Here is a 22,302-nt window from a genome sequence, read left to right on the forward strand (position 1 = left end):
CGCTTGTCCAGGTTGGACCCTGAACCCTTGGTTGGATTGTGCAGCGCGTCCTCAGCTGCTTTGGATGGGAGCTGGGTGCTCCGTTTGTTCAGGTGGGATCCTGAACCCTTGTTTCGGGAATGTGCAGCGTGTCCTTGGCTGCTTGGGGTGGGAGCCCAGTGCTCCGCATGTCCAGGTGGGATCCTGGACCCTGGCCTTGGACCGGTCAGTGGGTGGTGGCATTCCTTGTGGCCACGCTTGTATCCAATGCCACGTGGCGACCGTTCGCCGATCGTGGTCGATGACGTCCCAATGACGTCACGCTTGGTAGACATGGTTCAGCCTCCCTGAGCCACGCCTGCGCTCCGAACTCCGGACCCTGCCCAGAGTAGCACCCTGTCATAACCGTCCTTGGCTACGATAAACCTTGGTAGTGTGGATTCTGCATAACTCCAAAACGTCGCCCTTGGCAACATTCGCATCCACAACCCTGCCGTGGTAGTTGTTGAATGGTGTTCCAACCGAGATGAATGAGGTGTGTGACGTCACCATAGACGTTTTCCAGAACCAGTATCAGATGTTTCCCGTGCTTGCTGTCCAGCGAGCCCTTCCCGCATTTCTCAATCAGTCGACGAGCAGCAACATGTAGAAGAGGATAGAAACGAATCTGAGTGTGTGTAGATCCGATGTCCGGCTTCGGCGGACATATACAATAGCCATCTTTACCTTACAAAACACTTGCATGTGCCTCCTCTTCGTGCTGCGAGACGTCCCGAACCGATCCCGTTCCGATCAGTCACGTGGTGCGAGCGACCAAAAGTAAACAATTCGAAGTAGTAATTGTTTGATTGTGTGGTTCCCGAGATGTTGAGTCGGACTTGATGGTTATCCTCGCCGACTGGACTCCTGGTAGCTTGGGTTGAAAGACTTGGCGAGAGATAATAATTGTACTCCCACGCGACTCGTCAAGCCTTGTCCAGATGTTGAAAGTATGTGGACCATCTCTCACAGTTGGTCCCAGTTAAGCCTTTGGAAGTAAAGGATTTCCCTCGTTGAGTGTGTGTGAACGAGCTGCCTTGGGTGTAGTGATGATCGTTCCATATCCACACAATGCCACACTTTCGCAGTTCCTTGCGATCATGCGATGACGATCACGTGTTAGTAGGTTGGCACACGAGTAGTAGTGCACAGTATCCAGACCAGTGGACTGTATGTAGATCCCTAGCCGTGTAACCAATACGGCAACCTTCCGAGTAGTTGTGGTGATGCGATGAACTTCCAAGTGGTGGTAATCCGACGATCTTGATGATCTGCGTGATCGCGTAACCTCTATGCCGATTCCACATCGACAACGATCACTCGATGCGGGCGTGTAGTGGTGTTTGGCGAAATGGAATTTGGTGTTAGAACCGAGTAGTTGCTTGCTTCGGCATGCGACATATACTGAACTAATATTTACCTGGAAAACTGACTGCCGAGCAGGTTCAGTATTGTCCGAGCTGGGTTGGTTTAGTACGACCTCCTCCAGATCCGTAACAGCTCCCGATGAACTGTCTAGAAGCAGCAAATCCGTGTTGTTCCAGATTCAACTCGATCTCGTTTGGTCCATGATGATAAAGTTGAACTTCGACGGGAAATCCAAATCCCGCAAATCGACCAGAAGTGAGCCATCCGTTGGCGTAGAGTTGACCACCGGCCAGTGTGGTGCTTGTAATCATCCATCGCGGTCCATAGGGTTAAAGAACGCCATTTGCCTTGGCGCAAATCCAACAAGTACGTGGTACTAGAGCGGGCTTTGTACAAACCGATTGCTAGTGGTGGTGTTAGCTCCAACTAGCGCCAATTCCATCCGCGATGGCCGAATCCCTTTGTCCTTCCATCCATAGACGCAGCGTTCTCCCCGGGCCGGATCCATCCTGGATCCGGTTCGAAGGACCATTATGTTGGGGCCGAGCCTTCCTGCCCAACACAGAAATTGTTAACGAGGAGTTCGCTGGGTCGTTTCCTGTGGTCCTGTTCCTCGTCCGGGTCGTAAATCCTTTGGAGAACTTGGTTGGTCACTTCTTGGGGTTGTCCAGGGCTCTAGTCCGACCGTAGAGCCAGTAAAACGCACATTTACACCAAACACGTATATTTTCTACTTAATCGCGCTATATTTACAGTAGTTCTAAGTTAGTCGTAGTTATTAAGTTTCCAGTATCCGACTGGGGCGCGGAACGCGCGGAGGCACCCGTGGCCTCGTTACCCGACCATGGTTCGGTTTGTACTGATCCTGACCTATCCCAAAGAGCTGATAATTAGCCTAATTGTCGTAGATTGCGTAATAAGAGTACAATTGTGTTATCTCAGAGAAGTGATCGCAACTCCCTGAGAGAGATCATTCCCTGGACCCGTGAGATGTTGGTTCTGGTCAAGTTATCGTTTTGCTGTCCTACTCTAACCTACAGTGAGGCTCCCGAGCTCCCGAACATATATTTTGATATACTGGTTAACATAATAATTATAGCTCTAAGAGTTTCCAACCCCTTGGGTGCGGGGCAGAATGAGCCACCTTAGAAAACAAGCCATTTCGTCTCATACATGGTTGAAGAGAGATGAGAAATAACTTAAGGGACCTTTCGAACATAGTTTCCTGAAGTTAGACCACTTTTATAAAAATTGTCAATTACCAAAACAAACATTTTCGAAAATAGTGTTAATATGTTGCAATAAGACACTATTTTTACAAAAAAGCATCAAAACAACTAAAAAATCAACTAATGTTTCATTAAACGTGATTTGTGAAGCTACAAGAAGTGAAATAATCCATTTAGCTCAAATTTCGTAACTTTTGATGGTTTTCCATTCTGCCCCCAAGTTGATTTTAATTTAACACTTCTACCATAAAGCATCTAAACGATATGAAGGTTCCGTTGTTGTTTGTTTACCGTGGTAGTAACATCTTAACTTATTTAAAAACTTCGAAATAAACAACATTTGCGTGGTTTTGTCAATAAATTTACATTTTTCTCATAATTCGAAAAATACATTGAATTCAAACGCCGTTTTCAGTATGGTGATGTTATTTGACGTCTTTTGTAAGACCTTATGGTTGGTCTAAATCCATTCTAAAGTCCAAACCCGGAAAATCCGCCTACATCCGAATCGGTCCACGTTTCACAAGTCATCCTATGTGCTATCGTAAAGACAAATGTATTACAAAATTTAAAGCGACAAGAACTACTACGTTATGTTTACCGCAGAGAGGATTCTGAGGTTGGAATCTAGTTATATGGGAAAATTAAAAATGATAAAAATCCAATCAGCAACACATTTATTGGGTCCCTTTTAGGGTCCCTTACAACCTCCCAAAATTTGGGAACGATTAGTTAAGTCCAAGCCGGGACTCGTGGTGTATGGGTATGCGTGATTGCCCCTCACCCAGTCGGCCTGGGTTCGATCCCAGAAGGTACCGGTGGCATTTTTCGAGACGAGATTTGTCAGACCACGTCTTCCGTCGGATGGGGAAGTAAATGTTGGCCCGGTCTAACCTCAAGGGTTAGGTCGAAAGCTCAATCCAGGTGTAGGAGTCGTCTCCCTGGGTCCTGTCTCGGTGGAGCCGCTGGTAGGCAGTTGAACACACAATCCAAAGGTCGTCAGTTCAAATCCCGGGGTGGATGGAAGCTAGGAAAAAAGTTTGCAATTGCCTCAACAATCAAACCTTCGGACACCTATTTTCGAGTAGAAATCTCTCAATCGAGAACGCCAAGGCAATGCTGTAGAGCGAATAATTTGTATTTTAGTTAAGTCCACGATTGGCGCAAGGTGAATGAAATTTGTATGGAATATACTATGGGGAAACTTGCATTTTCTCATTTTTTAATTTACAAAATTCATGTTCTTTTATTTTATGAAACTAACACCGTAGTATGGTGCTAAAGTGCTTCATAAAAAGATACAGAGTTTTCAAAAGTAGTGTACTGAAATAATCAGTGAAACTCAAACTTTCTGCCAACATTGCCAAAGGAACCATTAAATACAAAACAGACATTTTGTTCTTATATCTTGATTAACCTTACTTAAAATTGATGTGAAGAATTGTTTAGAAGACATTATTTTGTTAAGTTGCACCCCAAATCCTCAAATATATTATATTTTTTGAAAGATTCCGCTTGACTTGGCAGTGTTGGCAAAAAGTATGTTTTTTTTTCGAGTATTTCGAAATGTCTCTCTTGAACGATCTGTAACTTTTGTTAGAAGCAATTTAGCACCATATTGACTTCGGGAGAGTTGTTAAGGACATCCAGGGCTATAGCCTTCTACGGTGTTAGTTTCATAAAATAATAAAACATGAATTTTGTAGAATCAAAAATATGAAAACGCATGTTTCTCCACAGTAATTTCCATACAAATTTCATTCGCTTTACGCCAATCGTGGGCTAAACAATTGCTCGAAAATGTTGGGAGGTTGTTTGGGACCCTAAAAGGGACCCAAAAAATGTGTTGCTGAAAAAATCAATTTTCAATTCCACCCTATTGGGGCAACTGCCCCACCATCCTCAGAAATTTGTTCTAAATTTGGTCAGGGGGTGTCCACAAATGACGTATTTTTCAAAACGTTCATATTTTTGCCCCACCTTCCTCAAAGAGCTGGGCACGCTAGTGGTGTGCTTAGTATAATGATACATCACTCAATCATTTAAGCATATTTCATTAGATAACAGAGAGACAGAGAGTTTATATTACTAGATCAAAAGATAATATAGACTTTTTTGATTGAAAAAAAAATACTGGAACTGGAACTGGAAGTAACGACAAAAACTTTACAAAATATTCAAGTGAGAGCCTCAATAGATTTAGAATTTAAAAAAAAAATAAAGAAGAAAAGATTGAACTGAAGTAAGATATTTTTCCATTTTTCAGGTAATATTTAATTGTTTACCTTTTTGTGAAGAAACTAAATGATTAACTTTTTTACAGTGTGTTGGCAACTTATGTATTTTTTTTTTTCATACGTAATGTTATCATTTTAAATAATTTCACATCTAGAGTTTTTCTAAAGGACCTATAAGCTATTGTCTTTCATATCGTCACCGTCGTGCTAACTTGTCGTACGTGCATTTTTGGCCAAATTGAGTTAAGAACGTTCAGCTCACAATGCCTCATCTTATGACCTTCACAGATCCCCAAAATTCGATTTCAATTCTGAGATATTCAACGAAATCTGAAAAAACTCCGTGCAATTTTGTCACTTTACATATGAGTAAAGTAGTTTCAATCTTGTCGTGCTATCTTGTCACTCCCTGAAAATTGATGCAAGTGGGACTCCAGCATCTAACTTCAACCAAACTTCGGGACAATGCACATAATGGTCAGCCAAAAAAAAAACGTGTTTGTTATTGTTTACATTGGGTGCTTTCGTTTTTGTTTATTCAAGATCAAACATTAAAACGCGATTTTCTCGCGACGTCGAAATGGCGGGTACGAAAAGATAGCAAAAAAAAACTTTTTTTTATGAATCATCCTAACAGAGAGAGAAAAACTAAAGCTGATCTTTACTCACAATATTTCTACTGTGACGAAGCGAATAAAAGAAATCCGCTGGCCGCGGCCTGGGATGGGATAAACAGAGAGAAAAAAACCTATTGTCAAACTAAACCACTTTCAACATGGCCGCTTCTGTCAATCTAAACCAGTCCTTTCTTATTAGGAGAAAATGAGAAGTATTGTAATTTGAGTTGAAAAAAATTTAAAAAAAATTAATAATTGTAAATTGCATTAATAGGGGAACAGCATCTAATTCCAGCGTGCCTCTAATGTTGGCAGGTCAGAACTTTGACATTCAATTAAAGCTAATTAAAAGCGTTTTCAACTGAAATCGAGTGATAAATAGCTCAATAAGAAGTGAGCAAGCAAGTTTCTATCAAAAGTTTTGCAAAATTAGTTTTTTAAATAGTGAAAATCAGCAAATTGGATGGAGTTAGGAGCGAGAGCTAAACCTGCCAAACATACGAGAATTTCCCCTAGATTGTTTAAAATATTTTCAATTGAAAGGCATTTATTTCTATCGTACACAAAATGTTGACTTATCAGCATTTTCATTTTAAAAAACAATACATTTCATGAACTGACTATTCTTTTGCCCATTTAAAACTATTGTTATTTTTTTTCGCGTTACATAGAAATGTCATCTAGATTGAACAATATTAAACCTGTGCTTCCCATGAAATTAAAATGTGGCGTGAAGAAACAACATCGTACTGGATTTAAAGAGTAAACAAAGAAAAAGGCCACAGTTTAGCCTATTTGATTTTTTTCGCACCTTTTATTTCAACTCTTTGCCACAAATTGAAAAACAAACTTTTTGCTCTTTGAAGTGAATTAATTGGTACAAATTTGAATTTTTGCCAGCCATTTCTTTCGATTCTGACACCTTAGGGCGTGCGACCTATGGAATGTTAACTTTCTTTAAAGTTGAGTAAAAATTGCCGTTAAATTCGACGTGCTCCTCTTTGGGGAACTGGAAAAGATTTATTTACTTTCTTTGCGTAACGGGACAACGACAGGAGCAGATCTAAGAAAAAATCTCCCCTCCCATTTAATGACTTGCAGGCTCGCTTGTGTGCTTTTTAGGATTTTTTTAGATTGAAGTAAGAAAACCAGCGCCGTACCTAGGGGTTGGCGCAGTTGGCGACCGCCAAGGGCGCCAGCCCTTGGGGGGCGCCGAAAACGATGATTGTACAAATTTGTCATGTTATTATAAAATCCTAGAAAGGTATTCAGAACAAAAGGGGCGCGAAATTTTAAAGTAGGACTACAAAATAACTCGATAATCTTGGTCGGAATATTACAAATATTACTTATAACACTTGGGGCGCCAAATCAACTATTTCAATAATTGTACCAGAATTAAATTTGAAATTAAATTCTCTCAATTCATTTATCAAAGGGAGCGCTCAAGTGGCAAAAATTTCAGGGTTTTATGACAATTCTTTGAAAAAGCTAGAGATTTTATATTTCAACTACAGTATATAAAATTCAATTTTAATTTCACCATTTTTTCCAGCATCAGGAACCATCAAGCTTTTTTATGTTTTGAAGTATTATTTTTTTTATATAATCAGCTATTTAATTGAAATTTACACATTTCTATTGAAAATCTGAAATAAAAAGAATAAGATATTTCAAGTTTAAAGAAAATGGCATTTGAGATATTTTTATCGTTTTAAATGCAAACTTGTGCGTTGAGATTGGCCTACGTTTTCGAAATACTGGAGAGTTTGAATTGAATATTTCTAACACAAAAAATGCTTTGACTCTTAATAAATTTCTAGCAAAATATTTTTTTTTTTCAACATGAAAATGTTGGTTTTTTAAGAGCACATAAATTGCTCTAAATATATTATATTCTGCTGCTTGTATTCAATTGCTTGTAGCAAGAGTGAAAAAGTAAAATTTGGGTGTCTTCGACAAAGTTGCATAAATTGGCATGCCCACCAACTTTTTAGTCGTAAAAGTAAAATATTATACAATTTCTTGTATAATTTTGATTTGCAGAAACACCATTATCATGGACCCATTAGAATTTAAACCAAAGCAAAATTCCAACTCCAAAAACAGCAATATTTTTTGGGAAAACACAAAGTTCCGCTTAATTTTGCTTCTAGGGTCAATAATTTGAAGAATGTTAGTAACATTTTCCTTGAAATTTTTTGTTTTGTTATGTTTTAATGGAATGGATAAAGTTGCTTATCTTTCACATACATTTTTTTTTATTTCATGGATTCCATGTGTTGGGCTATCCAGTGTAATTTCGCCCAAATTTTCACATTTACACAAACGGTTCTAAAAGCTTTGTGTGTAGAGGGTGACTATTCTCGAGATTTTCAATTTCCCGGGAATCGAGAGTTGAATTTGGAATTTTCCCGGGAATTCCCGGGACCTGGTAGTGTTTATAACTATGCCAATAGTGCCAGTAATGTATAAAGAAAAGTTATAAATGTGTTTCTTTTCAATGAATCCAGTTACGATTTATTCATGATTATTCAATGAATCGTTAATTAGTAGCCTCATTATTTTTGGGAACTATGATCTACTTCTTGATTTTTTTCTGAATCTGCAATACAACTTGTTGTATGAACTTGTTATTAGATTTTTGTGAAATAACAAAATAGCTAATATATAATTTCCCAGTATCGGGATTTTTACAATATAATAAATAGCGACTCAAAACAACAATTTTAATATTTTTTTTTTCTTTTTTAAAACTGTAAATATGCATTGAAGAAATAGTGATCCGGAAAACCCGAATGTTCACATTTGGCGGACTTTACAAAGATTTCCAGAGTTTTTTTTTAAAGATATAATTTAATATTGAGGTTTAAGCGAAACACAAAATTACTCCATGACATCAAAAAAGGAAATTACCTTGATACAGCGGAATTAAAATAATAAGAATAAAAAAAAATGGATTATAAGAATTGCTATGCTTGAAAGAGGATATGAAAATTATACTCTTAGAAATAATAAACAAAAATATAAAAAAATAGACTTTCTTCTTGTGGCTTACTGCGAAGTATGCTTTAAGGTTAATTTTGGGGTCCACATTATTTTAAGTTTTCCCAATTATAGTTATTGGAATTTTTAATAAGTTAAAATTTACACTTTCTGAATTAGAAGATAAGAGAAGCATTGGTTCATTCGAACTTGAACATCTTGCATTGAACACCCAATGTTCTGAACAATCTCGAATTTTCAATTTTTTTTTCATTTGTTTATATAATTTTGCTTCGACCAAATTTCCCGGGAATCGAGAGGTCCAAAAATGGTCGATTTCCCGGGAATTCCCGCTCGTCACCCTCTATTTGAGTGTAATGGTTTTTATACAAAATTTTAAGAAACTTTAGATGTCGAAAAATAAACACAAAAAATTTCAATGTGTTAAAAAGGTAAAAACTAATTGCCTTTGTTTGAAGCTATGAATTTTCAAAAAACAAATTTTAGGAATTTTATATCAATCAAAAAACACAGTCACAGAGAAGAGAAATATTGTTTTCAAAAATAAATTGAAAAAAAAAATAGTTTCAAAAGAAATCCATCCAAAAACAAGTTTGAAAAGGAGTCCATTTTCTAATCAGTTAAACTATTTTTTCAGGAATGCAGGAAAATGCTGATACAATGAAATTTAAGCTAGGTCAGATCAAAATCTGACAAAACAACACTCTGCTATTTTCAGTCAACATTAATCCTAAAGCACCTTTTCGTTACAACCTATCTGTATTGGAAAGATATAAATCGATTGAAATGGTTTAAAAATAATAAAACATTAATTTGAATATTCTTCAAAGAATTAAATTGTGGTTGGATTTTTGAGCTGTTATATTTATTCAATAAATTACCAATTACCTTCGGACCCGAATGACTCTTGAGTTAAGTGGTCCTTAAACGCAAATAAATAAAATTCAATAAATTACCATTATATTATTAAAACTCTTTGAAGCAATCGCTGAAAATTTAAGTAAACATATCAAAATGATGAAAAATTTGGAGGGGCGCCAAATTGATGCTTCGCCAAGGGCGCCGTGGACCCTAGGTACGGCTCTGAAGAAAACGCATTTGAATCGTATTGCATTTTTCACATCCAAATGAAAATTAAAAATCTTTCATATAAAAAACACATAAAAAATGAAGAAGTGAACATTTTTTGACTCATCTTTGATTTGCTAACCATTTCAAGTAATTTGTATCCGGCAGCTCCTTATGAACGGATCCACCGTAAAACGATGGAACATAAACTCAGGATTCTCCACCCACGTCCAACCGCAAATTTTAACTGCCAAATTCTGCGAGGAAAACTAAACAACATTTCAACCAAAGAAAAGTCATCCGCATGCTTGAGCACTGAGTTGAAAAACATCATCAAGAAAATTTGAATTGTCAAGCTATCTGAATCACAGATTGCTTGATATTTGTTTTCGAACACGAATTTTCTTGCAAAAAAACAGAAGAAGAATACAAACGTAAACACTCAAAAAGAAGACTCTATCCAGCCGTCCCGTCCCAGGCCGCGGCGATAAAACAGGTCAGAAAAGGGAAGTACAGTGATGAGATGAGAGAGAGAGAGAGAGAGAGAGAGAGAGAGAGAGAGAGAGAGAGAGAGAGAGAGAGAAAAGAGTATCGCATGGGAATGCGAGAAACACATTAACCCGTGGCGTGTGCGTTTCCTCGAAGTATCCATAAACAAAGCAAAACGCGAGAAGTTGCCTGCTTTCTCGCGGTCCACCTTGAGGCGACTTACCCTAGGTTGGAATGTGCAACATCGGGGGTTGCACCGCTACGTTGACGTAGGAAGCTTAAACGCCTTAACGAGTGATTGAGTTTTAGCGCCACATGCGCGTTTGATCAGACTTCGATTAGCGGTAATGTGAGAAAGATTGTCTTCTTCGGAAAGTTGATTCATCGGCTAGTTAGACTATGGTGGAAATGTTCCTTGTAGAGAAGATTGAATTATTATCTGATTTTTCTTTTTCTCATTGAAAAAAATAATGTTCTTAGCTCAGCAGTACTGCTTAAAAAAATATGTTATTTCAAAGTTTTACAAATGGACTTAAACAAAAAGAAATCAAATTGTTCGCTCTGCATGATGGTCTTTTCGTTCTTTACTGAGCATTTCCAGCTCAAATCATGATTTTTTCTTGTACTTTTGTACCCTACCCTCTCCGATTTCAATGAAACTTTGTAGACATGTTATCCTAGGCCTATATAAGCCATTGTTAAGTATATGGAGCCAATAGTACTCGAAAATAACATTTGAGAAGGGCGTAAGGTATTTAAATATTTTTGTATTTTGCAATTTAGAAATTACTGTATATCTCAAAGCCGTTGCGTCGTATCACAAAGTGGTCAAAGACAAACTTGTAGGAAATTGGACGAGCTTTCTGAAAAAAATACACTGAAACAGAAATACACGCCACTTATTTGAGTTTTTTTTGTTTTTAAGTCTAAAACTTAAATTTAAAGGTTTTTTTTAAACCGCTGTATCTTCCCAAGGACTGGACATAGGACAGGAGACTTTTATGTAAAATTGTCTGGGGAATCGATTCCCACTACCAGTTTTTAAAAATTTCGACGTTTAGACCACTTTAAAAAAAACAGCTCCAGTAAATAATTTTTGTATTTTTTTAGAAGAGACATACCATCCTGCATTTTTCAGCAATCTTTTGGTAACATCTTAGGCTATTTCCTCAAAAATTTTGAACGAAAACAAATCGTGACATCACCTTTAAATTTAAGTTTTAGACTTAAAAATCAAAAAATCTCATAGATGTGGCGTGTATTTCTGTTTCAGTGTATTTTTTCAGAAAGCCCGTCCAATTTCCTACAAGTTTGTCTTTGACCACTTTGTGATACGACGGTTTCGAAATACAGTAATTTTTAAATTACAAAAATATTTAAATACTTACGCCCTTCTCAAATGTTATTTTCGAGTACTATTGGCTCCATATACACAAAAATGGATTATATAGGTCTAGGATAACATGTCTACAAAGTTTCATTGAAATCGGAGAGGGTCGGGTACAAAAGTACCAGAAAAAATCCTGATTTGAGCTGGAATTGCTCTATTGCAAGATTCCTACTCGAAACTAGGTGTCCGAAGGCTTGAAACGATGAGGTAATCAAAACCTCTTTTTTTACCTAAGCTCCCATCCACCCCGGGATTCGAACTGATGACCTTTGGATTATGAGTTCAACTACCTAATCTATTTTCTTTATCTAAAATTTTGACGCCAATATTTTCTGGTTTCCTTACAGCTATCGGAAATTGTCAACAGCCTGTCTCCGCAAGGACAACTGCCGCTTGGTCTGGCTTTGATGGGCCGCAGCGCAGCCATCGCCCAAACCCTGCTGGAAACCGGAGGAGCCGACATCAACGCGTTCACCTCGGATGTAAGTTCTGTCAAACTTGTTTCATAGACCAAAACTAACTCTACAAATCTTCTCAATCAGGGCTGCACGTTGCTGATCGATTCCATCAAGCGGGGCGATGGCTACACGGCACAATTCCTGCTCGACAAGGGCTGCAACGTGGACCTGGTGACGCGGGACACGTCCGATACGGCGCTGCATCTGGTGTGCACGTACGCCGAGCGGAGCACCGATTCGGAAACGTTCCGCGACATGCTGAGCATCGGACGGCAGCTGCTGAAGCGTCGGGCCGATCCAAACGTCCAGAACTATAAGGGATAGTGAGTTGAAGAGATTGTTGCTTGTCGTTGGTAACACGTGGTAATGGGATTGCTTTGTTTTTCAGTACCGCCCTTCACATAGCGATCGCCTCCCAGCACGTGGACATGATCGACGAACTGCTCAGTGATGGGGTTGCGAACCTGGACACCAACATCCGTACGCTGGAAGAGAAATGTGCCTTGCAGTTTGCGCTGATGCCACCGCACACCGACGGGCCACCGTTCGATCTGGCGCGGCGCCTGCTCGAGAAGGGAGCCCGGCCAAACCCGATCCACGCGGACAGTGGGGACAGTTTGCTGCACACGCTGGCCAAGCACCGGCTGGAAGATGCCGCAATGTTCCTTGCTGAGTACGCCAACCTAAACCACGTGAACAAAGCGGGGCTGACTCCGCTGCATGTGGCGTCCGCTCAAGGACTTTCAAGCCTGGTCCGCACTCTGCTGGAAAAGGGCGCTTCGCCAAGTTTGCAATTCGCCGTAGCGGAACTCAAAACGGCACTGCACTTCGCAGTCGAATCGAACAACTCGGACGTAATTATGGCCTTCATTGACTACAAAAACGCGGCAAGTGAACCCGCCGCGGAAACGATGGATTTCAACCTGAAGAACGCAATGGGCGATTCGCCCCTCAGTTTGGCCCTCTCGCTAGGTTACAACGATCTAGTTCCACTACTTATCAAGGGAGGTGCCGACGTCAACGCTCGCAACGGCCAAGACATGACCCTACTTCACCAAGCCATCCTTAAGGAAGACTCCAAAACCGCCGTGTTCCTCATCCATCAAGGTGCCGACATGAACGCCCTCACCGCAGACCAGGAATCTCCCCTGCAGCTGGCAATCCACTGCCGTCTCCCGGACGTCGTGGACGCGCTCTGCATCGGCGGAGTCTCTTTCAGCGCCCCCGACAACAAGGGCGACTGCCCCCTCTGGTCCGCTCTCCAGTCGGAACAGTTCGAAATCGCGTCCGTTCTCGTACGTCACGGCGTTGATACCGACTGCTGGGGATCCGGCCCGGAAGGTTGCCTCCAAACCCTCCTCCACCGAGCGATCGACGAAAACAAAGAACAAGCGGCCCAATTTCTCATCCGAAGCGGATGCGATCTGGACTCACCGCGCCAACCCGGTCCACAGGGCCAGGGCGGTGACGAAGCCAAGGACAAGGCGTCCCCGCTGCATCTGTGCTGCCAGTGGGGACTGCGCAACGTGCTGCACACCCTCATCGATCATGGCGCCAACGTGAACGCGGTCGATTGTGATCTGAAAACGCCGCTGCATATCGCGATCGAGAATCAGCACGAGGAAATAATCGGGATCTTGCTGTGTCATCCGGGCATCGATCTGAAGATTCGAGACAAGTCGGGCAATACGCCGTTTGCGGCGGCGCTGCAGGTAAGGGTTATTTTAGCGCAATGAGACTTCTTTTGAGGTGTTTTGGCTTCCCAAGAGGAAGTTGTGAAGAAACCGGCGTTATGAGATTTCATCCGATAATTGTTTTATTTCATGTTTTTTTTTAACTTAAATTGATTTTTATTTATCCCTCTTTGAGCATGAGCATGAGCATGGTTGACTGCCAATGAGCTGCTACTCCGTTATTGACAGATCAGCTGAAGTTAAACAATGAATCAAAAATGATCAGTGGGAGCCAAGCATCCGTTCACTGTTTAACCTCTGAAGATCCCTACTTTATTAGTCAATACCGGCGCCCTCCCAAGAAGCCTGCAGTTCAACGAAAGGGAGGAATGTTAGTCCGATAGTTGAAGTTGCAGACTCATCAAGGACATAGTTTTCCGCTATATACTTGTTGATACCGCTTGAGACCGTTGAATCCACAGCATTACCTTCAAGCATCACGTGATTAATATTTGTTTTGGGTTAGTAGGATAAGGTATTGGCTTTTCGCTGCCTCCCGAGCTACGACGCTATGGGGAGGACTTTCATAACAGACCCGTTGGCGAGCCTTCCGAGCAACGATGCTATGGGAAGGTCTTTCTGGTTAACACACAAAATCACTCACACACAGTTAGTCCACTATTAACTCAATGATCCAAATTGTCAGTGCGTCTTTCGATCTTTATATAGAAATGGCTTTTGCACCGCAAAAAAAAATAAAACCTTATTCGAAAATTTAAACACAATCCACCCGACGCCGTGCCTTCTGATCAACGATGATATAGGAAGGGCTTCGAAAATCACAAAAAAATCACTTTTCACTCCGAATATTTTTTACGACCACGCGCTCGCTTTGCCAATTATGCACTGATGACGCTGCATTTTCAGAGGGTAATCTTCTCGCAGCACACAATTCACGACAAAAATGCTGTACTGGCTGGTGTTCTTGGTTCAGTAAATTCTAAGGAACACTTCAGATTATGCAACATCATAAAGACACGGCCGCTTATTCGGCTGGGAATGGGCATATTTTGGATGATTGCAAAACAACTGGACAAATGTAAAAAGATGGATGGTCCAATCGGCGCCAAAGTTGAGATTTCTGTTAACCCAACCCGGCGTTTAGACTGGCTTCGATCTAAAAAATCGTTTAAAAATCCATTTTCAGCCAATTTTTGATGCTTAAAAGCATTTTAAGAACTCTTAAAATTTTAGGGTTGGATGTTTGACTTGTTTTATGTGGCTTTGGCAATGTTTTTAAAAATGTTATTTTTTAGAGGTCAACTTTGGCTGGCTTTTGGCAACTAACATTTCCTAATCTAATCTAATCTAATCTAATCAGACCCTTGCGCAGCCAACCTTTCGAAGGGATCCCGGAGAGTGCCTTAGGTTAGATGACGCCTAGCTAGAGCGTCCAAATTCCCGTCCCGGGAAAAAAATTCCCGGGAATTCCCGGGATTTCCCGGAAAAAAATAGTTCCCGTTTCCCGGGAAATTTGTAAATTTCCCGGGAATTCCCGAAATACAAGCAGAAGTATACATTTTCCTACCTTTTTGGCACCAATGTTTTGAAATTATACAAAAAATAATAATTGGAGAACCTGATTTTTATTTATTTCCATCTACTGTTCATATTGACTAATCAGCTTGTCTGTAAATTTCATGTCAAGGTTTAATTCAGATAATATTTATTTCTGAAGCATTCACCACTAGGAATATTGTTTGCTTATATGTTGGACAACAAAACTTACGCTGTTATGGAATGAATATATACTATTTTATGTTTGACAACCTTTTTTAATGTTTTTTTTGTAATATCATTTGAAAATAAGATATTTACATCTTCTGGCCAAGATCAACATTGAGATTTGTTTGACTTTTTTTACCTTGAACATGTTTGATGGAAATTGAACTGATACAATTAATTTTTTTACAAAAGGTTTGTGTGAGAAAAACTTGTTTCTAAGTATTTGAGAAATTAAAGATTGAAGTTATAAATTTATGAAGCACGTGAGCTACCGAGGGCGTAAGAGGGTTATATATGAAAAAATATCGTTGAATTTCAACCACTTTTAAACATTTCAATACTCAAAATTATTTTAATCTAATTGATTTATTAGGCTGAATACCATATAATTAAAATCATATCAAAACAACTTCGTATCAAATTTTCAAGTTAAAAAATAGTGTTTCAAGTTAAAAAGCGCTAGAAATTAGATTTTTAATGTAAATTCAATGATTATTTATTTATTCACAGGTAGAATTTTTTGGTTATTTATTTTAAATTTATGGTCACTGAGACAAATTTAAAAGCAATTTTATTGTTTGTGGATCATAGATTTTCACTGTCCAAACACTTTGATTTAAAAAAAATCCTCCACAACAAAAATACTAATAATATTTTCTTTCATTTGGGACGATTTGAAAGATTTAAAAATTAGAAAGTTTATATCTCGGGCGAGTTTTCAAAAAGCCGTAAGTGCCACCGTGACCTCCGGCACTAATTTTCCTTTTTCTTCAAATTGAAACAACATTTCACTTGATTTAAGTTTAGAGCGATTGAAGGACGTGTGGATGAACAATCTCAAGCATTTTTGAAATGGGGTTTTCGTAAGTAGGTCAAATACCGATGCAAAAAGTGCTTTGTTTACCAATGGCTCTTACGTCTTTTTGATAACTAATCCGAGATATATTTTCTCAAAATTGCATGATTTTTTACAAGCAGTCAAGCCATTAATTGATCCTCACACTCATTTTGACCATTAAAGTTGCTGTTCTATTAAATTTCGTTGCAAAAGATTAATCAGAAACAGGATTAGAATAATTTTCGTTAAATTTCAATTTTCCCGGGAATTCCCGGGATTTCCCGGGAAATTTGTTGAAAATTTCCCGTTTCCCGGGAATTTTGTAACCCCGGAAAATTGGACGCTCTACGCCTAGCACTCTTCTTGTCATTTATTAACATTTGTAGTGTGCCATTGCATTAGAATGCATTGAAACATCACAAGCGTTAAAGCGGCCAGGCCTACTGCGTAAAGCCGTATTGCCGTTCAAGAGCCAAACGACATGCGACACCTAGTGTTGAGTAGCAGAACAGAGCGAAGAATGTCGATTGAAATTTCCGCCCTTTGAGGTTATGTATGCGAATTCTGTTTTGTTAAATTCCAGCGTTCAAAACAACTTTTGAGCAAAAATTCGAGCTGATACTTTGTTAACTTTTGATGCTCTATCATTTTAAACAATATTATTTTTTCAAAATTATTTTTTTTTAAATTTTTTTTTATTGCGTTAATTTATAGAGGGCAAAGAGTTAACAATCGTACTACTTGATTTTTTTCTCAAAAGTTGTTCTATGAGCTGTAAATTCAATTTTAAGTTTGCATTCCTATGTAACCGAACAGCGAAAATCTGAATCGTCATTCTTCGATGCTTTGCGCCATCTGTCGGAATTTTTGAGCTTTTGATCGCGAATCGCAGAGATGATTCGTAATTAGGTTTTACGCCGACTCGGTTTTTAGGTTAGAAATTTGACAGCTTGGCTGCACTGTTTACATTTTTTGCACGTGCACAGCAAAAAATCCGATGCATGAAAAAGCATGCACATCACCTTCGTCAAAATAAACACTTAATATTACACACTGCATAGTGACGGCCTACATGTAAAATTACATAAAATTGCATAAAATAATGCAATATTTATTTTACACCCAGGCCTTTTACACGCAGCTGGATTACTACTTTTTCAGCTGTGTAAGAATACAGTAATTTTTGCAGCGTCCCAGACTATGCCTCTACGCATTTTTTTACAATTTAAATGAAAATTGTGCCATTCTAGAGCAGAAAATATGATAACAAGCAAAAAATTGGAAAAGTGACTGTAAAAGCATGAAAAATTAGAGAAAGGTAAAATCTAATGATAGGAGGTGGTAGAAAAGGGCAAATGCTACCAAAAACAAAGATAAACTAAACAAGATAAATGCAAATTAAAATGACAAAAATAAAACAAGAAAAACATAAAACAAGAGATGTAAAGTTTTTCGTGGATCAAAAGTTGCTGAAAATGACCTTCAGACCAAGGGAAAAATTAATATTTTCGAAAAAAAAAATCGTCTGTAGAGGGTTAACTATCGATAGATGAACGTTCCTTCCAAGTTTGGTCCAAATCTGTGAAGGTCTAGTCCAAAAGTGTATCCAGTTGACACGGAATGACGGTTTCACGGTTTTCGTGAAAAAAAAAATAATTTTAAAATCGGTTTTTCGTTTTCTCCGTGTACCTATTGATTAGAAAATTTCAAATAATAACGTATCATTTTTACATGGACTGCTGCCAAAATTGTATGGGTTAACCAATGACACAAAACAGCTTGCCTTGTATGTAAATTTCACTTACCTTTCCTCAGGTCAGAAACAACAAGGCCGCCCAAAACATCCTCGAGCGCCTGCCGAACGCCGCCGAGCAGATGGACCAGCGCGGTCGCAACTTTCTGCACCTGGCCATCATGCGGGACGACCTGGAATCTGTCCTGTTTCTCCTTTCCATCCACGTGGACGTGAACTCGCGCGTCCACGACGTCAACCAGACTCCTCCGCTGCATCTGGCGGCCGCGTCCGAGAAGGAAATGCTCATCCGAAACCTTATCCTGGCCGGTGCGCGCCTAAATGATCGCGACGCTACGCAGAAAACGGCTCTGCACATTGCCGCGGAACGTGGTACGGTGGCGGCCGTTTCCGCACTGCTGCAGAACGGGGCCGATTTCGACGCCGTTGATGGTGATGGGAACAACGCGTTGCACATTGCCGTCCGCGAGGGTCACATTTCGGTGGTTCGTGAGCTGCTGACCGAGTCCGAACTGAATGCGGAGACGGTTAATCTGAAGGGACGCAATCCGTTGCACGAGTTGTGTCGTTGCGGCAAGGACAATACGGCGGCGGGGATTCTCGAGTTGTTCCTCGAGTGCATGCCAAAGTATCCGATCAACGCGCCGGATCTTCAGGGCAACACCCCGCTGCTGTTGGCGTACATGCGAGGTCAGGCCACGCTGTGCCGCACCCTGGTCAAGCGAGGAGCCTGTTTGGGCGCGGAAAACAAGGAAGGGCTAACGATTTTCAACTTTAAGCTAGCCACAAACCAGCTGCTGCATCGACTGCTGGACGAACTGCCCCAGGAATCTCCGTGGGCGACCTCCGAGCTGTGCCAGGAGTGCGGAACCAAGTTTACCATCACGATGCGAAAGCACCACTGGTGAGCAATTTCAACCCTATTATATTCTAGAACTCCTTCTCATCTCTTTCCCCATTCAAACAGCCGTCACTGTGGCCGAATCCTGTGCAGTCGCTGCTCGAACAACGACGTTCCGATCATCAAGTTCGCCATTAACAAACCGGTGCGCGTGTGCTGCGTCTGCTTCGAAGTGTTGCAGGTCGGAAGTGGTGGAGGCGGTGGTGGTGGTGGTGGTGCCTAGGTCACCACCAAAAGAGGTACGACGAGATATTTTGTGGTCGCACGCACCACACTTGATTGAAGCAAAACAACAACAAAAAAGTTTACTATTTCCTAACGAAAAAACGAGAAACGTACGAACAAGAAAGAGATATTTTTTTCTATTTTTTCAGCCCTTACATTATTTTTGTGCGCCGTTTTCGGAACGCAGCGCCCGTGCATGCTTTTTATTAGTTTTGTTTAAGGCTCATTTATAGTACTGTTAGCATATATATATTGAGAAAGGAAAACACAACGCTAACTCAAGTATTTATAACAATTGTGAAACAATTTTCCCAGAACCATTCGAATATGTAACGCAAGCAAAAAATAAGCAAAAATGTGTTTCCCTCGCGGGTAGTTGAGTATCACATCCATCACAACTTTCACAAAAAAAAATAACATAACTCGAACCCTCTACTGCCCAATTTTTTTTCGAAATTTTTTATTTTACCCGTGTTCTGGAGGTCATTTTGAGCAACTTTTGTTCTACGAAAAACTTTACTTCTCTTGTTTTATGTTTTTTCTTGTTTCGTTTTGAGTATTTTGATTTGCATTTATCATGTTTAGTTTATGTTTTTTTTTGCAGTATTTTGTCTTTTCTATCACCTCTTATCATTACATTTTACCTATCCATTTTTTTCATGTTTTTACAGTCACTTTTTCATTTTTTGTTTGTTGTACACATTTTCTGCTATAAAATGGCACCATTATCATTGAAATTGTAAAAAATGCGTAGAGGCATAATCTGGGAGTCCAGGGTGGATTGATATGCACGGTGTCGTGCTGAAATCAAAGGAGGTGGGTATCAAGTTGTCACCTAGCACGCATGTTTTTCAGTGCCTATGGTGATGCACGTCATTTGTTTATTTTCATGTGCTTACTTTTCTGGTAAGCACGTCACAAGACAAGCACATTACTGCACGTGTGCTTATTTGAGACGGATTTTTTTCTCAAATTATTTCAAGAGGTTTGTTGAAATATTGTTTTCTTTCATGAGATCAAATGTAAAAAAAGCTTTTTTTATTTAAGATGCTGTATGAAACAATAGACAACTCCAGTTATTCAAGATCAAGATGTTGTGAAAATAAAATCCGCCCGGAAGACCAGTTTAGACGGGGGATGTGGTTTACTGGTTGCAGTGGCTTGTTGTCGGTAGCGATGGTCCGGTATTCAAGTGCCGGGTGCAGCGCTCTTCGCTGACCTTTGTGAACGGCTTCGCTTCCTCGGCATCATGCCGATTTCGGGACTAAGAACGATCAACAGGCGCTACGTCTGAGTTCCTCTCCTTGGCTATTTGGGAGCCCCAGTACCACTGTTCCGGGCGTATCGAGGGGCCATCCTTTGAATGTAACGCCTGCGACTTGACGTTGAATGGCGCGGAGTGTCGCTAGATTACGGATTGTGGTCCAATCATTAATAGAATCAATCCTACCATTCCGGGAGCTGGTGGGTACTCACGTTACCTAACGATGGCAAGGGCAGTTGCCAATGTTACCCCAAATCGTTCACTTCCATCAAAGAGATTACCTATTTTTAATATCTCCATCCGGAATTCATGAGATTTGTTGGTTAACAGTGAACTTAAAAAAAGAAATGATCCGTGTTGAACTGGAGCCATAGTCTATCAAGTCCGTGGATTAAAAAAATATTTGGCTGAGTTTTAAATAGTATTTTTAATCATAGGCACGGGAAACCATAAGCACCGCGTGCTTAACATAAGCACGAGCACTGCTCGCCAATATTTCGCGTGCAGAACCAAATCAAAGTACACCAAGAAAATTCATGTGTGTCTATCAATCAACCCTGTGGGACACTAGAAAAATTACTGCATACTTCTTTTTACTTAAAATATAGGAAATGTTAGTTAAAAACACAGCCAATGTTGACCCCTAAAATAGTTACATTTTTAAAAACATTGGCAAATTTACATAAAACAAGTCACACTTCCAACCTTAGAATATTCTTAAATTTTAAGAGTTCTTCTTTCCAATGCTTTTTAAAGATCAAAAATTGGTTGATTATTTTTTTACTTTTGGCGATTTTTTAAATCGAAGCCCGTCTCAAGGCGGGGTTGTCTATCTTATCCGGATTAAAATGAAAACACAGTTTTATACATGATTTTTGAACTACTTTTCGAAACTTCTAGCTTATAAATATTGGGCCCCTAAACCGAGTCCAATGCAATCGTTTTGACTTAAATCGGTCCAGTTAGTGCAGAGAAAACTGAGTAATATTTTTGGTCCCACACATACACACTCGTACACAGAGACATCTGTTCACTGAAGGAGCGATTAGACTTTTTTGTGTTGACAGTTTGCCAAACTCGCAAACAAAGCCAAATGTATACAGGCTGACATTTCTGCAAACAAATGCAGGCAAAAAAAACAAAGCAGGCAAACTGCCAAACCATAAACTAATTAGGTTATGGCCAAACTGAAACGTTGTTCTCGACTGTATTACACAATTAGGTTGTTTTTCGGCTCAGCAGTCAGAGACAAAATTCAAAAACTTGTAGTTTTTTTCTTTTTTATTCCGACGTTTCGACGCAATATGCGGTCTTCTTCAGGGGATTAGACTGTATTTTTTAATCCCCTGAAGAAGACCGCATATTGCGTCGAAACGTCGGAATAAAAAAGAAAAAACTACAAGTTTTTGAATTTTGTCTCTGACTGCTGAGCCGAAAAACAACCTAATATGGCCAAACTGTCAAAAAGATAGTTTGTTTGTTTGTTCGTAGTGTAATACGTCCTGAGTCGAGTTGGTTGTTTGTGGGACCAGCATTATTACATACTCAGTTTTCTCAGCACTGGCTGAACCGAACAACGGTTGTATTATATAGACTCGGTTTAGAGTTCACTATGTACCACATCGGTGGAGCCGAAAACAAGCTGGGGACCTGCTTCATGGTGTTGGGCAAGATGCGGAGTCGTGTGATGGATTGGGAATCGGTCAACAACCGGATGTTTAGATTGAGAATTAAAGGCCGTTTCCAATCAAACACCTATCTTCGTCATATGGAGAGCTTAATGCTCGATTAAAGCTCCAAAAATACTATTTAGGCCATTTAGGCTATAAACTTACCTGCAACAGCACCGCCTCAAGTAAGCACGCAAATTTATGCCATTTACTGGCCAAAAAGATCAATTTTAATGAACTTTTGATCATAATTTCTATTTCGCGAGACCATTTCTCGTCATTTTGGTTGTACACACAGTGACACACGCGAGAA

At 39.8% G+C, this 22,302-nt stretch overlaps 1 protein-coding gene across 1 annotated transcript in view; it reads left to right on the plus strand.

Annotated features, from left to right (window-relative positions):
- LOC6046393 (rabankyrin-5) overlaps nucleotides 1-19,411 on the plus strand; it is a 76,634-nt gene extending 57,223 nt beyond the window's left edge. Inside the window, exons 3-7 of the mRNA XM_038260276.1 lie at nucleotides 11,770-11,904; nucleotides 11,965-12,203; nucleotides 12,269-13,592; nucleotides 17,992-18,833; nucleotides 18,897-19,411. Coding sequence (XP_038116204.1) covers nucleotides 11,770-11,904; nucleotides 11,965-12,203; nucleotides 12,269-13,592; nucleotides 17,992-18,833; nucleotides 18,897-19,053 — 2,697 coding nt within the window. The 3' untranslated portion in view covers nucleotides 19,054-19,411. The remainder of the gene's footprint in view (nucleotides 1-11,769; nucleotides 11,905-11,964; nucleotides 12,204-12,268; nucleotides 13,593-17,991; nucleotides 18,834-18,896) is intronic.
- The last annotated feature ends 2,891 nt before the right edge of the window (nucleotides 19,412-22,302 follow it).

The sequence above is a fragment of the Culex quinquefasciatus genome, chromosome 3 (assembly GCF_015732765.1).
Source record: "Culex quinquefasciatus strain JHB chromosome 3, VPISU_Cqui_1.0_pri_paternal, whole genome shotgun sequence".
Classification (NCBI taxonomy): Eukaryota; Metazoa; Arthropoda; class Insecta; order Diptera; family Culicidae; genus Culex; species Culex quinquefasciatus.